Source organism: Elaeis guineensis, chromosome 1, assembly GCF_000442705.2.
Source record: "Elaeis guineensis isolate ETL-2024a chromosome 1, EG11, whole genome shotgun sequence".
Classification (NCBI taxonomy): Eukaryota; Viridiplantae; Streptophyta; class Magnoliopsida; order Arecales; family Arecaceae; genus Elaeis; species Elaeis guineensis.
In genome coordinates, this window is record NC_025993.2 from 165,062,225 (window position 1) to 165,080,742 (window position 18,518).

The window sequence follows — 18,518 nt, forward strand, 5'->3', positions numbered from 1 at the left end:
TCTGGATTGGTTTGAGTTGGGAGCTTAACTCATTTTGATGATTTCAAATTTGAATCAAACTCAATTTGTCTTATCGACTTTGGATACAGATATGACATGGATCCCACCTTAATCCAACCTCTTTACAGCTCCGATGCCTGCAGGTAACTTGATCTGTTGCATGTGGATTCTTTCGGTTTTATTTGCTAATTTTCTGTGGCAGCTTTTCTTGGAGATCCTCTATGATAATCCTGGACGGGTCCTTGGACAAATATCCCTTCTGTATCATGCATGACATATTGACATTTCAAGGTTAAATGATCTATCATCTGCTGCTCGGTCAAATAATTACAAAATTTACCTTCCAAACAAATTCTCCATGGTCTCTAGATCCAAAAAGAATTCAAAAAGTTAAAAAAAAAAAAAAAAAAAAAAAAAAATCATGGAGATCTTTTCAAGTATTAACAAACTTGATCCCCCTCCCCATGTTTATCTTTTCCGCCCCTTTTTGTTGCAATGCCAGGTCGAGTGGGGATGTGATACTGGTATCATCATCATATTTTTCATCCCTTCTTCAGCTTTATTGGTTGAGCCTGATCTTGCTCCCAGATCCTTCCCCTTTCTCCACTGCTCTCTCCTTCTCCTTCCTGGTCATTCTAGACTCTGATGTCGATCTCCCCATCCTCCGCATCTCTACACTCTTGACCCTTCTACCTTGTACTGGCTCTCCTCTGTGTTGAAGCCCTTCATCCGACCCCTGTCTCGGCCTTCTACCATCATCCTGAGTCACCCTTGCAGCTGAGACCTCATTTGATGATCGAACGGGAGGAACCCCGTGGTTGCTGCCGGCTCCACCTGCCCTCTCCTGTTCTACAAACAGGAGTTGCACTATCGTGCGCAATGGCAGGCGATCGTTTCCTATTGCATGCGAGCGTGCTGCAGGGGACAGCTTTTGGCAGTTAATCATCTGGCAGAGCCTCTTTCTTTCTGCCTTGCTCAAGTCTGGGTGCTCCTGAAGAGATCAATTTAGATTTAAAGACACTAGAAACAACATCCAAGTTCCAAACACTTGAGAGTATGAGTAAATGAAATAATTCGAGTTGCTAAATTTTCATATCCAACTCCTACTTTCAGAAAATAGCTGGTTGGAAAACCACTCAGTGTGTGTGATCTCTAGAAAGTTGGGGTAGAAGTATCTACACTTTTTTTTGTTGTGCTTTTTGTTTAATTATATTGGCTTCTTCTTCTTCTTCTTCTTCTTTTTGGCTGATAATTATATTGGCTTCTCAATGTTCTGATTCCCTCGTGCCAAATACCTAGATCTCAGATTCAACTTCTGCAAGTCGGGATGGATTCACCTTTGCATAAAAGGATTCACCTTTCTTTGTGCCAATCCACTGTTGGATCATCAGCTGCTCTCTTTTAGGTCATTGCATATGGATGAATGACGGAGTTTGAAGTGCTTTGAGATCTGTGCGATGGGTGATCCAATGGTGGTTTTGCATGAAGTAAGGTGAATCGTTCTTTTGTGTGAAAGATGCACCCTAGTCCCCTGGAAGTCGTATGGAAAGCTATTTTCACATGCAATCCAAATAACTAGTGCTGAAAGTATTAATGTTACCTTGAGGTAAGTGTCGATGGCTCGATAGAGTCCGTCATGCTCTTGTCGTGCCATTTCTGGTAAGAATTCTGCAAGATCGCAGAATTTTGACACTGGAAAATCAGTATCTTGTGCAATGACTTGCAAGTAGGAGTCGAAGATCGTTGCCACCCTCGCCATCGACCCAAGCATCCTCCCATTCTCCTCTGGAGGTATGGGCCGCCGAAGTTGAATCAGGAAATTCTCTAATACTGCTTCGACTATACCAACATCATATTCCTGTGGGTTCGAAGGCAGTGGAATGAGCAAATCGCCTGGCATTGCTTCATCCAATTGCCGGCCTGATCGCCTAACTAGCTCGGCTTTGGTGGATGACGAAGCCCCGACGTGGTTAGCAATTTTGAGCAGCCTTAACAAGAACCTGCCAGAGACCGAGCCTCGTTCGCTTGGAATCATGCTGACAATGGACTCCAGCACACGCTTGCCCTTGGCAAGGGTTTCTTCGGTTCGGGCCGTGGAGCTTTGAGCTAGCAGGCCTTGGGTCTCCATTGGATCTGGGAGGTGCTTGCATGCATAGACATGGAGAGCTTCTCCGATGAGTGCTGGAGGTAGCTTCTTGGTCACCCGGACGGTGGAGATTATCGAACGGAAGAGGTCGAGCTCGAGCTCGGAAACATCCTCAGTCCACCAGTCCTTGGGGACAGAATGGCGATCCTTCTTGCTGTAGCCTGGCCTGGTGTATGTGTAGGACCATGTAACCTGGACAAGAAATATATGACCAATTCAATTACATGTACGTAGTAGTACATTGTGATCTTTGAAAGGTATCAACCAGGCTGCTGGTTAAGTCTTGTGGGGTCACATAGAAGACTGCTAACTCTAGATAACATGTGATGCACCTCATTCTACCATTCATCTTTCTGCCCTCCTGCAAAGCTAAGTTACTAATAGCGAACCATGCATGGATGAAAAACGAAACAATCTGAACTATGAAAGTAACCAAACCTTTGATGGTTCTGCAAGGATTTTTTCAATAATGGCATCCATGCATGGTTGCACAATCCTAGGATTGTCTAACCAACCTGACAGCTTCCCTACAGACTGGAGTGTTACGATTGGGTCCTTCCAGCCCTGGAGGATCCATGAGTCGAAGAACGACTCGAGCTTCACGATGACATTTCCCTTGGCAACCGACTCAGTCATCCGTAGGAACCTGGCTGCAGAGATTGCCTGCGCGAAGTTGTGAGCGCTAAGATTGATGGTGATTCCATAACAGAACTTTGCGCATAGCTCAAATGCTTCTTCCCCTCCTGGGACATCGTGAAGAGCTATGGGGATCGGTTGGTCGGAATCGTCATCGGCGTCGGAGCAAAGGCGTTGCAGGAGGCCACACTTCAGGAGAAGCGGAAACTACAGTTCAAAAGACCCTGAAATCAAAAGCTTTGAAGTAATTGAAACATAATGACGTTGCTAATCTAGTTATAATGCGCATCAATGGGTCTTGTACTTGAGTTGTATGCTAGATTAGGCAAGATAGCAGGAAACAAACATTAAAACCGTCTGCAGTCCTAGCGATTCATTATTCACCGTAAGGGCTTAAAGCTGATATTTAAATGTTGATGATGGTCGTCCTATTAAGTTTGAAAAGTGGAGACGCCTTACAACCAGTTGGAACATCCCTTTTTTATTTCAGAAAAAAACATAAAAATCTAGACTTTTCTTTTTTCTGTCATTAGTTTTCTTGTCTCCAAGTTCAAAAGTCCCCAAAAATTGAAGTTCAAATACCCTTGTCGATCGGTCGAGCTATGGCCTTGATCCTGGAGTGGAAATGGTGCTCATGTGTCGTGTCTCAAACAAATTGAAACAATGATATGATGTGTGTGTGAGAAGAGAGAGAGAGAGAGAGAGAGGTACCTTATGCAATAGGTATTTCGTGCTGTTAACATGTATGATAATGTCAGTTGGTACATCCGACAACACTGATCTGCATGGCAAGTGTAGATTTTTTTTTAAACAATTGTATATATAAATGCAATCCTCTGCATAGTGTATGGATATTCCTAATCAACTAGCTTGCAATTAAAGATTTCTAAAAAGAAGCTATATTCTTTCAGCCTATTAATTTAATTTATTACTGCTTAAATAAGAACAACTAATTCATTCCTACAGTTACCAGTAACCCTCGAACGCTTATCCTGTAAATTTATCTGCTTATAAATTAATCTCATCGGTAATGAAGCACCACATACCTCACAGCTTCTTCTGTGTAGAAAATGTCTGGCTTTGTTCCAAGTTTCATGTACTTCATCTTTACCACTTATCTTTCCTTCTAAGAACATGAGAATTCCTACTATCACTAACGGACCTTATCTTCCTTGGTTGTCATTAAACCTGGACATCAAGACATGATTATTTGACATGTTAGTTCTTCATATCCGTTGTTGCAATATAGAGACAGAGATATGGGTTAAAAAGGTATTGATCATTCTACCATTCTGAAATAATATGTGCATGACTGCAAGGACAATCTCCTAATACTGGCGCAAAAAGGTAATCGGACCCTTTGTTCGCCCATTCAGCGTGTCAAAAATTAAGGAAGTCCCCGCCTCTCGGACCGGCGTCCGATCAGCAATGACTCCAATCTCCGGCTAAGTGATCCTATTCGAGTTCGCTCTGTGGGGAATGGAGAGGGGAAGAGGAAGAGGAGGTTGGAGAGGTCTGGCGGGATGTGGAAATAGGGAGTTCAGCTATTCTGACAGGAGCTAATGCCGTTCTGATGTGACGACTCGAGTTGCTGCCTTGTACCTGGCTCTAACTACTCTGACCACTTGACTCCTCCCAACGACTTCTGTCCTATGGTGATGTCCTTGGTCAAACCCCAAACCTCTCCTTTCCATCTTGTTCCTCATACCAAGCCAACGCCCATCCTGCTTTCATTTACCCTAAAAGAATCTCCAGTCCCGGACCTCAAAGGCGACTTATAAACCGTAATAAGCATTTACTCATTGTTCCTACCCCTCATCTACTCTTTGGCCGGGCTTCTCTCCTCCTGTTACTTGGTGGCAAAGACATTTCTTAAAAAACAGGGTAAGGGGAAGTTGGTCATTATCAGGACACTCGTAGGAAAGGGCTTGTTTGATTGTAGAGAGGTGGGACACTACTAGAGCTTCATCCCAGCCTCTACATAAAGAAAAAGTGGAGGTTAGGAAGAGAGCCGCTAGAGCTTATGCTTTTCTTCCGATGGAGATCGAAGCCAGAGCCTTCTTTAATGAAGCTCTATGTATAGGAGTAGCCAGAGATTCACATCTCAAGCTCTCAGCTTGCCAGATCTTTAGAAATTTATGTATAGGTATATGTTTGGAACATACCATGGACCTAACCATTTCTTGATCACCTTCCAGAAGGGAGGTGATCGGAGCGTAGTTCAAAGGTGTGATACAAACTTCACATCTTGGTCCATCCGGGATGGTGGAAGAGCTCACAGACTACGTCACCAAGTCCTTACGGCCGATATGGTTACAACTACCTACAAGAACACCGAGTTGGTGCCTGTTCTTCGACAGTAGGGCTAGATCGAGGAGAAATTATACCTTGCACCATGTGTACCACGCAAATCACCTCTCCTCGTTCATGTATTTCCGTTCATCAATGTTTGCTGCGCAAGTTCTGAGTGTCCCACTTCCCCTCTATAGCTATTGGGCCTAATCTTTTTCCCTTCAAGAGATCAAACCTCGCATCAGGAGCAGAGAGGCAAGGGCTTTCATCTGAGAAGCTAATAGGCTTAGAGAGATTGGAGAATTCGATAGAAAAAGAGATTTTGAACACCTTCAGATACCAAACACGTCTCCTTCCCACCTGCACTTTGGTGAAAGTTGTATGACCGTCCCCTCCACTACCATGGTGGTCGCGGCGACAGCTGAAGGAGTCAAAAATCAAACCCCAGCTAGCGGTAAAGCAGGATGCATCCTCACTCATCTCTTCCCTCTTCTCGGTAAAGAAGTGATGTCCGCCATTCCACAATAAGGAATAGTGGATCAAGGTGACGCAATGGATGAAGACATTCCGCCCTTGCTTTCTATCTCGCCTGCCAACTTAGTGGAATGCTCGTAGTCGGTGTTGTAGACTCATCTCCATCATGGTTGCTGATTGTGTGGCGCAACTCCTTGGCCTATGGAAGCCATCTAGTCTCCGTGTTCTTTAGCTAGGATGTTAGTTGCCTGATGCTTTGTTTCTTTTCTAACTTAGTCAATGCTTTATATCATCTGTTTATCTAGAACCGATATGTTGATGGTTGGTGGGATTCCTATCTGTCTTTGTCATTTAATGACCTATCTCTTCTCTAGCACGTTTGATGGTCTATCTCTTTGATGGAAGGAATGTTTGTTCGGTGCTTTTAGCCCACCTTCCTTTTTGTAGGTGGTTGAAACTTACCTTCAATATTGTATCATGGCCCATTTCCTCTATCTAGTGCTAGGTTAAGGAAAAAATAATAATAAATAAGAATATTATGCATCAGCTTGTTAACAATGATAGCTGAATGCTACCATCTGGAATTGTTCTTATATGTCTCTCTGGTGATACAGTTTCTGCTTAATTATCTTAGAGTTTTGTTGAATTTTTCTCGCCTTTGGGATCCTATCAAAGGGAGTGGTGAGTAATGAGTAATACGATAGTTCCCTGAGAAATTCTTTGTGCACCGCGAGCGGTGCAGAAAATCCAACGTAGAGCATATAATCTTATTCGATTGGTCCACGTAGCCACTGTTATTCAACGTCATTTAATGTCCGCAGTTTTATTTTTTTCGTTTGAAATTTTGAATGATGAAAATATTCCTATTTTTTGAAAAAAATTATGATATTTTATATCCATATTATAACATCCTACATGTAGAAAATCATAATTTAATACAGGATGTCATAATATGTCACGAGATGTCATAATTTTTTTCAAAGAATAAGGATATTTTCGTTATTCAAAATTTTCAAACGAAAAAATGAAACTATAGGCATTAAATGCGCATTGGAAAGTAATTGGACAAAAATACTTCTCCCATATTATGATATCCTACATGCAGGAAATCATAATTTGAAGCAGAATGTCATAATTTTTCGGACTATATTAATATATTTTGTGTGCAGGAAGTCATAATTTGATGCAGAATATCATAATATGTCATATGATGTCATAATTTTTTCAAAAGAGTAGAGACATTTTTGTCATTCAAAATTTTAAACAAAAAAGCAGAACTACAGGTATTAAATGTGCGTTGGAAAGGGATGGCTACGTGGATCAATCAGATAAGACGATGCATACCATATTAGATTTTCTACACCGCCTGCGATGCAGAAAGAATTTTTCTAATTTCCTTCGGTGTCGTGTGGTTAGGCTCGAAGAATCCAAGCTTGATTAGGTATCACCGAATATTATTCGTCCATTGTTAGGTGGCCAAATTGATATATGGATTGCTTTTGATGCCATCGATGCCTTTAGAGGGATACCTCCAAACTGACTTCTGCAGATAATCCCAACAAGAATTGAAGGAAGAACCTTGGAGGTTTGTGTCTCTTGTAATGATTCTACTAAATCAGTTGACCATATTATTGTCAAAGGCCCATTTTCCATGCGATATGGAATATGCTCTATCAAGTTCAACAACATACCGACAAGTTTTTGGATCTCTATTCTACTTGGAGAATGGAATAAATCACTAAGGATTTGCAATCAGCTTTCTTCATACTAATCGCAATGAACTAATGGGTATACTAGGAGAAGCAGAACTCCATGATTTTCATAAAGAAGAAGTCCTCTGCTGCAACTACTGAATACAAGGGTGGTCTTTTTAATGATTGGTCTTTACTCTACCATCAGGAAGATTTGCTAGGTTTTACAAGAGTTTGGATGATGATAAAGGCAACTTCATCTCTTTGATAAATTCCAAGTGATTTTACCTCCCTTAAATAAAAAAAAACTAGATATTGATTTCTCTCTCTCTCTCTCTCTCTTTATATATATATATATATATATATATATATATATATAGAGAGAGAGAGAGAGAGATAGACTAGGCTCCGCTCGATCAGATCCCAGCTTCTATCTAGTCGGATTTCCTTCTATTGAATCGATGCACATCTCAAAGTTTTTTTTTTATAAGCTAACAAAGGAGTTCGGAGGGCGTTAGCTGAGCTAACGTGTTAAAAAAAAAAAACAGCATTTAATGAGACACGACGCGATGTAAGACCAGCGCATGCGACCATCATCATCTCCTCTGCTGCCGTCTTTCGGTAAACCCCCCACCCACCTCCTCTCTTCTTCTCTTTCCCCACTCACCCATGGCCGCTGTCTTTCGATAACCCCCCACCCATGCCTCCTCTTTTTTTTTCTCTCCCCCCACCCACAATCACCGTCTTCTGATAACCCCCCATCCGTGCCTTCTCTCTTCTTCTCTCTCCCATAGTAGCCATCTCATTTCCTCCCATACCGAGCTTCCCACCTCATGGCCGCCATCTCCTCTTCTTCCAAACCCCCCACCGGCCATTAGTGAATATTTTGTATGAATTATATTCTAAAATTTATATTCTCATTGTTTCTTATTATTGTTTCTCATTGTTTGTGTTTATATTGATAGGATAAATATAAACTGTAAATAACTCTGGATAGGATAAACACAACCGTGAGTAGGATAAACACCAAGTACTCCAGAATAATAAACAGGAACTTTGAATAATAAACACAAACTCTAAATAATAAGTACAAATTTTATTAGAATAAACATAAATCTTGCAGAATAAATATAAACTCTGAGATGATAAACACAAATTATCTGAAATAAATACAAACTCGAGATCAAAAGGTTGAATGATCCAAAGGTCCACGCTGGATAAACACAAAGGGATAGGATAAACACTAAGTCCATACAAACCATCTCAGAATAAACATAAACTCTAAATAATAAATACAAACGGACCCAGGATAAACATAAATTTTTTCATAATAAACATAAATTTTGAATAATAAATATAAACTGTGTATAATAAACAAAAATTTTTTAAACCACGAGTTTGTGTTTATCTTGAAAAATTTTTGTTTATCGACATAGAGTCTGTATTTTTAATGCCTGCACTTCTGGTCTCATGAATTCACTATATATTTGATGTCTTCGAAAAGGAAAGCACCCGCGACTTAACAGGAGCAGTTAAAGAGCGCTCCGTGACTTAATAGGGAGCAGTCAAGGGACGTCCCATGACTTAATAGGGGCAGGACGCCGCTCCTTTTATAAGCTTCTTTCTCTCTCTCCATCATGCGATGATGGGGTGGAGCAATATCTTCATGGACGGCGGCACTCAGCTTCTCGACAGAGGCCATCGCTCGTCATTTGAGAGGTGGAGCCATCTTGCAAGCTTCTTATTGACCTGGGAGGTCTATGAAAATATGTTCTAATACTGAAAATTTTGAATTTTCCTCAAAGCGTATCAGACTCATACAATTGGCATTGATGGTACATGATATTATATGAATTATAAAAAAAATTTTAGGTGTCCCTACATTCTGCTTCTTCTGATACATTACGATTAAGCTTTTATTTTTTTTTGTCTTCTTTCTATCGGGTTTTCAGCAAGGTTTTGTGATTTATTTTTCTTATATTTTCATCTGAACATGTAGGACTTGACACCAGACATAGATCTTCTGGCAGAACTTTCAGCAAAGATTTGAAACTACCCTTGCCGACTTGATCGTGAGTCACTTGTGCTTAAAAATTTCTTGATCATCGGATTTCGGAAGCTGCAATATTAGTATATCAGCGTGGGATATAGTGAATATTAGAAGGAGCTTTCTAGTGTCATCTATTTTGTTTGTTGTTTTTATTCTATATGGTGCTTGGTGCGCCGTCGTTGCAATGCTTTGCTCGTCTAAAAATTTTAAATTATTTTTAATTTGACGGTATATACATTCAAACTATATAATATTTGTGTGAAATTTTAAATTATTTTTAATTTGATGATATATACATTTAAACTATATAATATTTCATTTCTTTTAATTCATTTGTTGATGATGTTTGTATTTTAAAATGGAATAAAATGAAAGACCGACGAATCATTCAGGTATTGTTTAAAAAAAAATAAGTCGAAAAAATTGAATGAGATGGAGGAACCTGAAAGGAAGAAGTATGAAGATGCCTACATGGAGCATGTAGGCACATTCATTTCAGATTCCTTCGATAATCTATCTAATTTTAGATTTAAATTTTGTTGGTTTATTAACCCCTGTTCCGTGAATGAAGGAGGAAGAAGAGGACGTGGGTCCTCTATTCCATGGAGAAAAAAATCTTCGAAAAGGTATTTGTCTACATCTTGATTGTAGGCACCAACAACCAAAATGTAGGTGCCTACAATCATGTATGAAGGTACCTTCCTGAAGATTTTTTTCTCCAATCGGCATCCTCTTCTTCCTCCTTCTTCATTCATGAAACATGGTTAATAAATCAACAAAATTTAAATCTAAAATCAGAAAAAAAAATCTTCAAGAAGGGCGCCTTTCATGCATGATTGTAGGTGCCTACATCTTGATTTTAGGCACCTACAATCAAGATATAGGCGCCTACAATTATGCATGAAGGCGCCTGCAATTTCTGAAGATTTTTTTTCACCGATTTTAGGTTTAAATTTTATTGATTTATTAATTTTTATTTTGTAAATGAAGAAGGAGAAAGAAGAGGATGATTGTAGACACCTACATCTTGATTATAGGCACCTACAATCAAGATGTCGGTCAAGATGTAGGCGCCTACAATCAAGATGTAGATGCCTACAATCATGCATGAAGGCACCTAAATATTTTTTTCTCCGACCCACATCCTATTCTTCCTCCTTCATTTACAGAATAGAGATTAATAAATTAATAAAATTTAAACCTAAAATTGAAGAAAAAAATTTTCAGAAAAGCACTTCATGCATGATTGTAGGCGCCTATAATCAAGATGTAAGTACTTACAATCATACATAAAGGTGCCTTTCTAAAGATTTTTTTCTCTGACCCGCATCCTCTTCTTCCTCTTTCATTCACGGAACCTAAAATCATAGAGATTGTCGAAAGAACCTGAAATGAAGACACTTACATGGAGCATGTAGGCCTACATGGAGCATGTAGGCGCCTTCATTTTAGATTTTTTCGATAATTTTTTTAATTTTAGGTTTAAATTTTATTGATTTATTAACTCCTATTCCATGAATGGAAGAAGAAGAGGATGCAGGTCCTCTATTCTATGGAGAAAAAAAAATCTTCAGAAAGGCTAAAGGTGCCTTCAGCCTTCTGAAGGTGCTTTCATGAAGGTAGATAAAAGTTATATTTTTCATATAAAAGAAGGATAATCTTTCTTTATGCGAATCCAATCCACTTTAGATCACCCATGCACAGCTCTGAAAGCTGTCTGAAATCCATCATGGTAAAGAGATAACAATAGATGACAGCAGTTTGTGGGCAAAAAAACTTCTTCATAACAATAGACGACTCCGAACCAATGAATAGAAACTGCGAATAATAAAGTACCGATAAATCAAAACTTTTCAAGATAAATATAATATTTATACTGATCCATACCATAGGAGGTGTTGCCCCCCGCACCTCCTAATGAGGTCAGTAATGGGCTTTGGGCCCGGGCCTATTGGCATGTGCCCTCCGCTACCACCACAGATCTCACAAAAAATTTTAATAGGGTTACAATACGAGCTCTTCAGATCGGATCATAATTTGGACCTTTGTATAAATAAATAAAAGCTGTGAATAATAAATGCAAACTCCATATCGATAAATAAATTTTTTTTAAGATAAACACAAAGTCAAAGTTCAAAAGTTGAATGATCCAATGGTTCATCCAGGATAAAACACAAAGAGAGTGGATGATAAACACTAAGTCCTATTCCAAATAAACACAAACTATCGAAAGATAAATATAAATTTTAAATAATAAACAGAAACTACGAATAAAAAATACAAACTTCAAATAATAAATATAAACTATGAATAATAAATAAAAATTATGAATAATAAATATAAACTTTGAATAATAAATAAAAATTATGAATAATAAATATAAACTCTATATCGATAAATTAGGATAAATATAAACTCGTCGAGTGGTCTTAGAGTCCACCATGACAAACAAGAGAGGATAAACACTAAGTACTATAGAAATAAAACAACAAGAGGATAAACACTAAGTACTGTGAAAATAAATATAAACTATCGAAGGATAAGCACAAACTTCAAATAATAAACACAAACTCTAAATAATAAATACAAAACTTCAATCAGAGCCCAATCGGAGTTTATGTTTATTATTCACAGTTTTTATTTATTATTTAAAATTTATATTTATTTTTTGATAATTTATATTTATTTGAGTAGGACTTAGTGTTTATCATCTCTCTTATATTTTATCCTAAGTGAACCATTGGATCACTCAATTTTTGAACCCCGAGGTTGTATTTATCCTGAGAAGTTTATATTTATCTGCACAGAGTTTGTGTTTATTATTCGAAGTTTATGTTTATTTTTTGATAGTTCATGTTTATTTTTGCAACACTTAATGTTTATCTTTCTCTCTTGTTGTTTATCATTTGTTTATCGTGAGTGGACCTAGGATCATTCAACTTTTGAACCTCGAGTTCATGGGATATTTCTGTTTATCGACCCAGAGCTTGCGTTTATTATTCGCAGTTTTTGATTGTCCGTATAGAGTTTGTGTTTATTCACAGTCTATTTATATTTATTATTCATAGTTTCTGTTTATTATTTAGAGTTTGTGTTTATATTCCGATAGTTTGTATTTATTTTCACAGGATTTAATATTTATCATCCTCTCTTATTGTTTATCATAGATCGATCTAGGATCACTTAACTTTTAAACCATCCGTCTCCTTAATTTCAACGGTGAGTCAATGGATTCTGGGGTTAGATTGCTCCGCGGAGGTTGGAAATTAGGAATTGGGAGAAAGAACGATGGTTGCTGGTGATCTGAGTGATCCGTGGCATCTGGATCTGATCCCGTGAAGGCGTCGATGAAGGCACCTTCATGGTGAATAAAGGCGGTGAATAAAAGTGCCTTCGTCAACCATGAAGGTGTCTTCAGTATAAGGGTTTGGTGGCATCGTGTCTCTCTTTTTTATTTTTTTAATACACCAGATCAGCTAACGGGCAAGAGAAATACTGTTAAGAATTCATACAAAATACTCACTAATGGCCGGTAAGGGGTTTGGGAGGAGAGAAGATGGTGACCACGTGGTGGGGAACTCGGCTTGGGAGGAGATGAGATGGTGACTACGAGAGAGAGAGAAGAAGAGAGGAAGACGACAGCCGTGGATGGGGGGAGAGAGGAGAAGAGAGGAGGTGCATGGATGGGGGTTACCGAAAGACGATGATCGTGGGTGGAGGTGAGAGAGAGAAGAAGAGAGGAGGCAGGTGGGGGGGTTATCGGAAGACGGTGGTGGAGAAGATGATGACGGTCGCATCGCCTTCCATTGAATGTTATTTTTTTTTAATACGCCAGCTCAGCTAACGTCCTCCGAACTCCTCCGTTAGCTTATAAAAAAAGCTCTGAGATACGCACCGATCTAACGAAGGAGGATCCGACCGGATGAGAACTGAAATCCGATCGAGTGGAGCCTAGTCTACCTCTCTCTCTCTCTTTCTATATATATATATATATATATAGTCAGGCTATAATCATATCGATCGGATTTGGACTCAGATCCGGTCAGATCAAAACTCTATAATAGAAATCCCACATCTATGATCTAAACTACTGAATGTGATCTATTACCTCAAAATTATTTGCATACGAAGAATCTTATGATTTGGAGACCTCTAGTTCATACATCAAGTAGTCAAAAATTGGATAGTCTAAATAAAATTGAATTAGATATATTTTTTGAGTACTTGATGAATAGGCTAGGAGTCTTCAAATCATATAATTTTCTGTGTATAAGTAGTTTTGAGATAGTAAATCATATCCAATAGTTTGGATCATCGATGTAGGACTCCCATTATCTAATTTTGATTTGATCAGATTTAAATCCAAATTCGATCGATTTTACCCAAGTCTATTCCTATATATACACACACATACACAAAAAGAGGGATGACTTTGTCTTCAAAGCATTGCCTTTGTATATTTTGGCATAAAATTCCAATTCTAACATAAAACTCTAAAACTTTTAATCTAAGAACTATCAACTTTTTTTTTTTTATTATTAGTGGGCCGGTAAAACTAGATTGATGATAAAAATAAAGAAAAGTAATTGCACCATCCTAGAAATTCTTCTTATACTCGGGTTTATATCCAAACCCTTCCCATAGTTATTTTTGTACATTCTGGTGTTAGGCCTTCCTCTGTTTCAACACAAAAGCCACAAAGTAATGGCCACACCTCATCCAAAAAGATTGACATTATTTAGGTTCGTTGGCTCAATATAAATACCCCAGATCTATTTAATGTGTAATCGATATGGGACTAAATATATTCTTCACATAGTTTTTTCTTTTAAATCTTGACGATTAAGGATCCAAATTCATTCAAATCTAATCATAAATACTGCAATCCATAAGTGGTCAACTCAATAGGCACATATTGCAGCATCCCTTAGTTTATATATAGATTATGAGTCAGATCTTCTTTGATACTATTTGTTACAACTAAAAATCTAGTCTAATAAAATTAATTAAAAAATATTATTTCAATTTTTTGATCTTATATAAATATTTAAAATATATTTAATATATATTAAATATCAGAATAAATATAGCATGGGCCCTCATGGTTATACTTCAATAATTCTAGTTGCTTGCGACAATATTCGAGATATCGAGTATTTGGATTTGGACTCAGCACCCAACCATCCGTGATGTCAGGTCACCCCTTGGCAGATAATTGGACGTTTTATCAAAAAAATAAAAAGAAAAAGATGATTGGACCCACCACCCAACCTTCGCTGAGCTGTGACTGGAATTGTGGCCCAGACAACTTACCATCACACATCATGTTGGCTACATGAGTGACAGAGCCTGCCTTGTTTTAACCTTATTGTGTGAGACCCTTTTTAGCAGACAAAATCTAAAGATAAGGATTTTAAGGAGTTTTGGGGTCCCATATATGTATGCCGTTGTTAGAGCTCTGCATATCCTTTCTGAAGGACGACTGGGACGAATGGGCAAAGGCAATATAAAAAACCAGATGGGACCTTGAAGCAAATCTGTCCTGAGAAAGCCCATCATTTACCCAACTCCCAACTACAAAAGATGAAAATATGAAAAGAAAGGGGCCCATCATCATACGAGCTCGTGTCAAATGATTCAGCCCAGAGATAAAGAGGAAGGATGGAAAAGTTTTCCCTTCAAAGCTTGATTTAGATGCCAGTGGTGTGGTTTAGAAAGAGCAGTCCCCATGCCACTTGCTACTGTGCTCCTTTGGGATGGAATAGTACATAGCCCAGCTCTCATCCAACGAGGATCCCATCATCACATTCTCACCTTTGGGTCCTCCTTCTCCTCATGCAAAATAGTGCCCCTTCCAGGATTAAATGGCCTTTCAGCAAATGCGACCATGCTAACATGAGCTGGAACCAACTTGGTTCATTGAACCGGCAATTTGAGCTGCCTGATTTTTGAGTTGCTTTTGGGTTTTTCTACAGTACTCCAAGGGCATGTCAGTCCTTTTCATCATTGTGAAATCGTCGCCATCCAATCTAATGTGAATGGCTTTAATTTATCTACTGGTAATCAATTTGTAGCCCATTATATGCGTGGGTGGTGCAGTAAATTTTTAAACTTGAGAAGCTTGTTAGAATTGAAAATAGTGGCGCCAGCTCCACCTCTCCGCCAATTCGAACCTCCCTTCGATGAGCTCTCTCCGCCGATTCTCCTATTCCCAGCTTGATCATGCCACCACATCTTTCTCTCCCTTTCACAAGCTCAACTTAGAGGGGTTCGGCTCTATCTTCCATAGCACCCTCCCCTTCGGCTGAAAGATTGCTGTCAACTTATAGATTTAGGTTCCCTACACGAGAAATATGAGTTCCAAAATGAGATTATCCTTACCGCCTCTATTTACGCCGCTTCCTCTTCCTCTATGGCTCCACTCTCTTTTCTCTTTCTTTTTTGCTACTATTATTGCCACTGCTGTCATCACCACTGTCCACCATTCAAGCTTCTAAAAAATAATTCGGATTTGAAAAAAATATTAAAAAATATTTAATTTTTTTTGAAAAATAATAAAAAAAAAAAGGTTAGGAAGAGCCGAGCCAACTTTCCTCCGACTTGGTTTAACCATGTCAGAAGAAAAAAATAAATAAAATGTCCTTTTTTCAAAAGTAAAAAGTGGAGAGGTTGGTAACATATAGCTAACATGCTGCTAACCGATTTAGCATAAATACCGTATTCTATTGGACGGTTTAGATGTCGTCTAATTTTTTATTAAGAAATATAAAGGAGTACCCTAGCGAAATTTATTGCGTTTTTTTTCTAAAGAAAAAGATTTGCGAGTTATTTTCAAGTTCAAAGATTTGGGATGAAAAACGTGGTTTGACCATTTTGCTCCAGCGCATGCTTGCTTCATAAAAGTTGGTGTTGCTGATCAAGAATATAGACATTACAACTTTGACTTTTAAAAATGGGGGAGACAACGAGCGAAAAAATGTTCACGATCTGTCAAAAAATGCGGCTGTTAAAACTTAAGATCTAGAGTATCCTCAACTTTGTCCTGTCTACACAAATTTTCGTGCGAGAGATTTTCATGAGAAATGAATGTAATTTTAAAATTAAGACTGGATAATTGGAAATCAAAAATTGAAAACTCAAGAAATAGTAAGAAGAATCCACTTTCCTCTATCTAGCTAGATCACCCACCTAATGAATCCATATCTGGAAGACGAGCACATATTGTTATCACACTGACCATCTCATATCTTCATCTGCACCGAAGAAGATATATACCTGGGATTCACCGGTCCGCTTAGCTCAAAGGAAACCAATTGACTGGTCCACTGAAAGATGGTATGTCCGCTGATGGACTCAAAATCTATACAAATAGCTACTAATACCGTGCTATTTGCTTGCAGAGACTCATATCTGATGTCCCTCATAGAGAAATGGGACATAAGAAAATTTCTTATGATTTCCAACAGGCAGATGCTCAGCAAAATAAAGTTGGTACATCTGAGTTTGGAAACACCAATATGTGAGCAGGTTGAGTGATAAGCGAAGGAAAGAAAGATTATGTGGTCCTTATGCATGGTACGACAAGCGCATCTATCTCATGGATGGCAGGGCTGCTATTGGACTGCCAGAAAATTTGTCATATGGTAAATAACAGCCAATAATTTCATAGCCTTAATTCCAATTAATCCCAACAACACCACCATTGCCGCTGCCCTGTGGCCAGCAGCAGCAGCAGCGATGACAACAAATTAAAAAGAAAAACATGCATGAGGCATAATATAACATAAATTATGCACAGATAAAAAGGAGAGAGGAAAAAAATGGTACTGTCGAGAACTGTCAAAGTAACTGAAACGAGTTTGGAAGGAAAAGAAAAAGTTGCTGTGTGTGGGAGCGAGCGTGCATGAGAGAGAGATTTTTTAGATTTCAACGGAAGCTTACCTAAAGTACAGGAGACATACGATGGTTGTCGAGGTGAGTTGCTCCTCGGGATCCCTTCAGTCCCAACCTTTCCTTGGATCAGTTCCTTCAATTGAGATAAGCTGTAAATATAAGATATTGGGGAGGGAGAGAGAGAGAGAGAGAGAGAGGGAGGGAGGGAGGAAGGGATGGGGGGGTGTGGTGGGAGGGAGGGAGATGACATGTAGAGAACTTTTCCTGTCATACATGCATAGCCCACCTGAAGTATAGATAGTAATAAGCAGGCTAAGGAGTGATGCCAAAGGAGAGATTTCCTTCAATCCCAAGATATTCTCATACAGATTCCCTTCATTTCAGATGAGTGAGCGAGCGAGCGAGCGAGGGGGAGAGAGAGAGAGAGAGAGAGTTGTGCTCTATCAGTTAAATGGGTGGCTATAAAACCTAGTAGGTAGGGCTCAGTTGTTGCCATGGTCAACATGGGTGATATAGCATCTGCGATCCAAAAAGCAACACCATAAGTTCATTGAAAGAAAGAAGAAAAAGGGAAAAAGAAATGGGGGAAAAAGGAGCACCTTGTGGGGTTGATTTTACCAAGAGTAAGAAACAATAGTTACTGGACTACTTGGGCAGATTTTTGTCGTGCTTACATGACACAGTAATATACCATTGGATCATTCATCCGAGTATCATGAGCTCATTGAAAGGCCAAAGGGGCCTTCTGTAGGTGCTCTATGATTGAAGCCTCACAGTGGGAGCTACTCCATAAAGAGTGGGGAAGGAGGGAGAAAGGTCCACTGTGGACTCCCATCATTGTCCCCTCCCACCCCACTAACTTGGTATATTCTATGTCCCATCCCCCTCTGGATCCTGATATCGCTGTCGGGCGTGTGACTCCTCCTGCACCGCTCATTCGTCGCACATTGGCATCACGATGGCAGGCCAAATGGATCTCAAGTCCACTCGACAGGGATGATAGCGTCGATTCTTTTGGTCGAGGTTGTCTGGAAGCCCGTACGAGCCGATCTCACCGTGTCTCCGAGTAGGACGACCCACCAGCGCCTACCTTGCTGTCTTCCTCTAATTGCTTCCCCATCACAACTAATGTCCACTTGTGGGCATTAGTTCAAAGATGTGGCTTCGACTATGCCAACTAGCTCTTTCATGGTAAAATTGCTTATGTATCTGGTGATCTCATGGCCTTTTATCATCACAGGCTTTGTAATTGAATAATTTGTAATGGAATAGAACATCCTATGGCCACTCAAAGGGCTAAGAATGCGTTTGATCGAGTTAAGAGTTTTTTTTCTGC

The 18,518-nt window shown here is 39.1% G+C and overlaps 1 protein-coding gene across 5 annotated transcripts; it reads right to left on the bottom strand.

The window, feature by feature from the left end:
• Positions 1–294: 294 nt before the first annotated feature.
• LOC105060516 (BTB/POZ domain-containing protein At5g47800) lies at positions 295–17,929 on the bottom strand. 5 transcript variants are annotated; one of them, XM_029260568.2, is made up of 8 exons: positions 17,782–17,929; positions 17,469–17,701; positions 17,231–17,315; positions 3,829–3,970; positions 3,494–3,563; positions 2,585–2,989; positions 1,601–2,338; positions 295–991 (listed from the first exon to the last, which is right to left on the bottom strand). In XM_029260568.2, the coding sequence occupies exons 4-8, from the start codon at positions 3,885–3,887 to the stop codon at positions 560–562; spliced, it is 1,704 nt and encodes a 567-aa protein (XP_029116401.1). In that variant the 5' UTR covers positions 3,888–3,970; positions 17,231–17,315; positions 17,469–17,701; positions 17,782–17,929; the 3' UTR covers positions 295–559. The 5 variants fall into 5 exon arrangements, with proteins under 5 accessions (XP_029116401.1, XP_073103149.1, XP_010942558.1 ...); XM_073247048.1 differs by lacking the exons at positions 17,231–17,315; positions 17,469–17,701; positions 17,782–17,929 and adding exons at positions 5,170–5,293; positions 5,405–5,830 and having other exon boundaries at positions 296–991; XM_010944256.4 differs by lacking the exons at positions 17,231–17,315; positions 17,469–17,701; positions 17,782–17,929 and adding an exon at positions 5,170–5,830 and having other exon boundaries at positions 296–991.
• Positions 17,930–18,518: the final 589 nt, after the last annotated feature.